Consider the following 6,421-nt stretch of genomic DNA (forward strand, 5'->3'; position numbering starts at 1 on the left):
ACGGATGTACTTCGCGCACTGCGAAAAACTCGTCGCGCACTGCAGGGGGCGTCCACTCGACGTCCCGGCCACAGTGCGCGGAAGCTCAAAATGCTTCGCGCACTGCAAATGAAAAGCTTGAAATTCTCGTTTTTTTTTCTGCCAGCCGACAGAGGGGATTTTTCTTTCCCCTCCTCCATTTTCTTGGGGTATTTGGACCCCCCAGCATGACATAAAAAAAGGATGATAAAAAAATACAAAAAATAAGCGGAGCGCCTCCCCGGGGCGCACCCCCCGGGGATTCTTAACCTGCTAAAAAGCCATGGATCGGGTACCCAGCCCCTCGAAAACAGAGTTCAAGGGGCAGAAGTACATACCCCATGACTTCGCCGTGCGGATGGCCGGCACAGGCTGGTCCCGGAGCGGAGTACATGCACACTCCCCCGATGACCGGCCAGCACGCACGTGGAGTGCAAATCACCGGTCATCAAGGGGATTACGCACTCCTCTTGATGACCGGAACGGTCCCGCTTATCGAGAGGAGTAAACACACCTCTTGATGACCAGAACAGTCCCGGTCATCGAGAGACTAAGCATTCCGCTTGATGACCGGAACAGTCCCGGTCATCGAGAGCAATTGATCCCCTCGATGAACGGAACGGACCCGGACATCAAGAGGAGGAACACTCTTGATGACCGGGTCTGTTCCAGCCGTCAAGGGGAGTGTTTACTCCTCTCGACGACTGGAACAGACCCGGTCACGGTCATCGAGAGGAGTAAACACTGCTCCTCTCGACGACTGGAACAGACCCGGTCACGGTCATCGAGAGGAGTAAACACTGCTCCTCTCAACGACTGAAACAGACCCGGTCATTGAGAGTGTTCCTCCTCTTGATGGCCGGGTCCGTTTCATTCATTGAGGGGATTAAGTGCTCCTCTCAATGACCGGAGCAAACCGTTCATCAATCCTCTCCTTGAACAGTTTGCTCCGGTCATTGAGGGAGTGTTTCTCTACTTGGTGACCGCAGCAGACTCGGTCATCAAGATGATTATTTTCTCAATGCCCGGGTTTGTTCCGGTCATCAAGTGGTGTATTTAATCCTCTCGATAACCGGGACCGTTCCGGTCATCAAGAGATGTGTTTACTCCTCTCAATAAGCGGGACCGTTCCGGTCATCAAGAGGAGTGCGTAATCCCCTTGATGACCGGTGATTTGCACTCCACGTGCGTGCTGGCCGGTCATCGGGGGAGTGTGCATGTACTCCGCTCCGGGACCAGCCTGTGCCGGCCATCCGCACGGCGAAGTCATGGGGTATGTACTTCTGCCCCTTGAACTCTGTTTTCGAGGGGCTGGGTACCCGATCCATGGCTTTTTAGCAGGTTAAGAATCCCCGGGGGGTGCGCCCCGCTTATTTTTTGTATTTTTTTATCATCCTTTTTTTATGTCATGCTGGGGGGTCCAAATACCCCAAGAAAATGGAGGAGGGGCAAGAAAGATCCCCTCTGCCGGCTGGCAGAAAAAAAAATGAGAATTTCATGGTTTATTTTCTGCAGTGCGCGAAGCGTTTTGAGCTTCCGCGCACTGTGGCCGGGACGTCAAGTGGACGCCCCCTGCAGTGCGCGACAAGTTTTTTGCAGTGCGCGAAGTACATCCGTATATTAATCAGGAAAAACTCAAAGTCCAGGCGAGTGATTGAACCCTCCTGTATGATGCTGCCCAAGACACCAAAATCTAGAGATATCGCCGGCAGGACACTGTATCGTGTTGAGTTGCGGACCTTGCAAATCCATTTTGAGCAAAATCCCTTTTTTGTCCAGCAAAATCGACGCTGCTGTACCTCCAAGCAGACCGCACTTTCATCTGGAGAGAGAAGAGAAGAAATGAAATTCAGATTGATCAGTGTTGGAAAAGAGGGCCATCAAAAACAAAAAACAACTCACCAGTAAAGACAAGGTAGTCGGCGGGTAGTCTGCCTAAATCCAAGCAAAACTGAGCTTGCTTGACCGGACATTGAGCTGGGTTGACGGTGCGTGCAACTACACGCGAAAGACCCAACCTCGTGGTTAACTCCCGGTGAATAGTAGTGATACAGACGTCAATCCCTTCTTGAGCCAAACCGGATTGAATTTCATCAAGATACATAGTTGGATCGCCCAGTATCATCTCCCATACAAACTCGCTTTGCTCGGGAGAGAGCCGGAGAGGTCGACCGCGCGCTAGGTATTCAGATGGATCCCGCACAACCGCTTGAGTCAAGATGAAGAGCGCCTTCCACCATTCAAATGATTGAGTAGATATTTGATAGCCAATTGTAAGGTTGATTTGCTTGGGGGTATATCCTTTCATCAGCAGGTGTACGCAAACGGCCTTGATTTCTGGTGCATACGTAACAAATCCCATGGCGACGGTGGGTTGAGATGGATTGGGATTTGAATGGCTGGCCGGAAGTGGACAAGAATGAATATTTGGTTGGTTGGTGGCAGCGGTTGGGGGGAAGGGGGGGGTACCTGGCAGAAAGCAAAGCCAGTAGTTGATGGCTCATTTGCGTATGGGAGCCGGCCGGGGCTGGATTTTCAGGATTGCAAATAGTGTCCGATATCTGCAGCCCCACAGTTCATATGCAGGCACATGCACGACCTGCAGGCTCTGCTTTTTGGGAGCCACCGACATCCTTTTCCGAAAGTGCTGTATCACAAAACCCGCCATTTGTCAACTTGCCCGTTGAGGAGGCGTCGAACGTATCTCTGGCTTGATTTACGAATAAGAAACTTGTGGAGCTCTCAAGGTGAGAGATTGGCTCAGTTTGGTCCCTCATCGGATCCTACACCACGGGTGAAGATTCAAAGTTTCCATCCAGAAAATTTACTGGATGGTAGGAAAAACCAAAAACCAATTGGAATCGTTCCGGTATGGTTGAAGGACCGAAAACCAATCGGAATGCTTCTGGTATGGTCAAAGGACCGGAACCATTCCGATCACAATTCGGGTAGCGTCCAAAATGGAACGAAGTCAAAATTGATTCAACTTCATTCCAGGAAACAGACGAACTTAGCACAAGTCCCTCGCCTGCCGGGGGGCAGGGGCGCGAAGCGCCTTGCACGAAGTGCGACCTCCCGTCAGGGAGGGACTTGCGTGCAATCCACGATTCCTGGCGTGAGAGCCCCGCGTGCAGTTGGTGTTTTTTGCAGGTGGCCAACTTTGTGCCCCCAAATCCCCCACTTCCCAGAGGGCATGTTGCCCGCCTCTTGAACCGGTGAAAGACCTGCATCTCCTCTTCAAATTGGTGGTAGGCCTGCCACCATTGCCCTCCTCCCATGAGCTGGAGATTGGCTCAAAGGATCTCACTTTCCGAGAATCCTTTGAGATGACTAATAGAGTTGTACAGTTCTGTACAGTGAATCTCACTCCCTACACGGCCACTTTTCCTCCATGATTGGAAATTTCAACCGGGAGGATCAGGCCTTATATTGGGAGCTACAAGGCTCAAATTGCATCAAAAGAAGCGCAATACCGAGCACTCCTTAAGTTCCGAGGGGCGACTTCAACAGATGAACGGTTGATTTTTAAAAAAGGAAAATGTGAAAAAAAGCCTAATACAGGCGGATATTCCTGGGGCTCTCAGGCCAGGTACAGGTTTTTCCAGGTAAGCCTCTCTGTGAGACAGAGACCCTGCGGGGCTCTCACAGTGAGGCTTTGTTAAGCTTGGGAAACAGACCAATCCGGTTTTTTTCCTGGATTTTCCCCGGAATATTTCCAAATATGGCTGACCACACCTCACAGAAGCATGCTCCTATATATAAAGGGGCAGGCTAAATCCACACCAAAAAATTACTTCATCCACTCCAAAAATGGAGTGAACAGTAGTCCACTCCAACTTTCATTGGAGTGAACCATAGTCTACTCCAAATTTTGTTGGAGTGAACAAAATTACACTCCAAAAAAGCCTGTTTTTTGGAGTGTACCCATGATGCACTCCAAAAATTTTGGAGAGAACCCAATTCCACTCCAAAAATATTTTTTCCAAAGTAAAATGATTCATTTTTTTGGAGTGCACAGACGTTCACTCCAAATTTATTGGAGTGGTTTTCCACAATATTCTAGTGAAAGAATTCAGAGTTCTCAAAGAGGAACAAAACCTTATGTCAGCATCATATCTAAGTTTATTAAAACCACAGATTCACAAAAAAAAAAGTCAAGGGTTTCCCCTGTACATGAGTTTTTTCAGAAACACAAAAGAGGTTTTCCCTACAAGCTAAAGAGAAAGCCAAAACAAAGTAACAATTTCAAAATTTCTAATGTACATGATGAAAAGCAACAGATTTAACGAACTCCCAGCCTGTGACATGCCACAGGTGAAAAGAGACCGGTGTTAACCCGCTCAGCCTGGCGCAAGTGCGTGGGGCAAAAGTCGGGGCTGAGGACATCAACCCGCGCAAGTGCAACGGGGGATGCCCTGAGGAAGTTTCACCATTGCTTTGAGGGACAGATATTTATATCCTTGCCACGGCCTCCAAACGCTTTGACTCCACTGACTGTTGTCAAGTACACCATGAATCACCCCCACCGCCACGGTCAACCATCTCATTCAACACCCAATTTCACCATCGCTCTGACAACCGACTAAGCTCCGACAAGACTGCCTTTGGCATACAGTTGATAATATCACCTTTGAGTTGGATACATACAACTATCTCCACGGTCGTGGTGTTTTCACCGTAACACAACCTGATTGCCTCCCAGTCCCACGACGGGTCTGCTCTGACTACCTCAGTGTGTAAATATGTATCATTTGTCTGAACTTTGACAAAAGACCTTTGCATGAATTACTGCAGTAAAATGAAACACTTCACCCTAACACTCCTTGTAACTTGTTTTGTAGGCATCTCACCAGGTGTAAACTTGTCCTGCTCGATCCGCCCCTCAAGAGTCTGTCGAGGCCCATGACCCCTCCAACATCTGGTCGCTTGAACCTATACCACATTGCAGCATCTCTCAGAGATCATGTCTTTGGTTCTCGGTGCTCTTCCCTCCTTCATCAGAAGAGAAAAAATGGACTCGTTGCATCAAGGGCTGGGAGAGATTGCGGACGAGTCACCAGGTGCTTGGGATCAACAATTCAAATTTCAACCCGTGATGAAAATAGCAATCGCCGGCACAGGTGGTCTATGACTTGCGGCAGGGAGTCTTACCTGCGTCCTCTTCGTCAATTTCTACTCTGTCTCCTTGCTCAATACGCCTGGCCTTCTTGGCCTTCAATCTGAGGACGCCTTCGAAGACAGCCTCTCCAATGCAAGCGGCGCCCGCGACCATTTCCCTCTGCCACCAGTTCCAAATCGGTCCCTCCCGCCGTTCTCATCAAGATATCTCACCGGGTATCAAGCAAATTTCTAGCGCTCCTTCGACCACCCGCTTAGTATCCCCACGAAAAACCAACCCAACTCATCAATATGGGCTCGGGTCGTCTGCCGCCGGCCTTGCCACTGAGGAGGACATTAGCCTTCTCTTGGCTGTACAGCTTTTGCGTGATCTCTCTCGGTCCCTGCGGACACCAAGCTGTGCTGAAATTCGCTGCCAACACCGGAGCCCAGGCTATTGCCGGCTGTCTCACCTGTCGGTATCCATCTGACTTTCCTCCTCCCCCTCAAAGTCTAGCTGATTGAAACGATGTCTCTGTAAATCACAGCTTGTAACTTCACCAATTACATCATCGGATCCTCCAAGGAACCCCGCCATACATCAACATTCCTGTGACCGGGCTTTTTGACACTGATGTCTCATTGACCTTTGTCAATGTTGTGATCCCAATCAAAAACAAGGAAAAGCACTCGGTCGGATTGAACTGGTCGCTCTTATGCCAAGAGTTCTTTGATCTCCGAGGGACCGCTGCCGCTGAAGCCACAATTGATTGGGGTCAGTGTCGCAAGGACTTTGGTATCTCTTGACAGGCAGGCAATATATTTCTTACTAATTCAAACCCTTATCTGTGCAAATTTTTTTAGCTTCCACTGACACCGGTGACACGCAGTGGAGCGCCTCAGCTTCCGCTGGTGAAGCCTTGGTCAGCATGCACAACTTTCTCATCCTCCCCTGGCTCTGAAAGTGATTGGTCGGATTCCTTGCACGCAGGGCTGTTAAAAAACTTAACAACCCGGACCTTATAATATCACCACTAATAAATTAATGTTTTCCCCATGTTGTCCCTGCACAAATGGAATTATTATCGAGGAAAATGTACCACACAGGATCTTGATGATGATTGAAGCTCAAATTTCAGGGGAGAGGAGATGTTAATTTGTGAACCCCTGGAAGTGTGGTGGCGTAGCTGCCTTGAACTCTAGTGTGTATTTAAAATACATCTAAAATGATGTATGTACAATTCTTTCAGTTTCTACAATAGGGGGTTTCAAAGTAGACCCGCGCGTGCATGCAGGTCACTTTGCA

General features: G+C 49.1%; 1 protein-coding gene across 1 annotated transcript in view; it reads left to right on the forward strand.

Moving 5' to 3' along the window:
* Positions 1–6,077, forward strand: part of PtA15_5A535 (uncharacterized protein) — a gene marked incomplete at both ends in the record, with an annotated part of 29,698 nt that extends 23,621 nt beyond the window's left edge. Inside the window, 2 exons of the mRNA XM_053169307.1 lie at positions 5,702–5,890; positions 5,980–6,077. Of these exons, the coding sequence (XP_053020517.1) occupies positions 5,702–5,890; positions 5,980–6,077 (287 nt within the window). The remainder of the gene's footprint in view (positions 1–5,701; positions 5,891–5,979) is intronic.
* Between the last annotated feature and the right edge of the window lie 344 nt (positions 6,078–6,421).

The sequence above is a fragment of the Puccinia triticina genome, chromosome 5A, assembly GCF_026914185.1.
Source record: "Puccinia triticina chromosome 5A, complete sequence".
Taxonomy (NCBI): Eukaryota; Fungi; Basidiomycota; class Pucciniomycetes; order Pucciniales; family Pucciniaceae; genus Puccinia; species Puccinia triticina.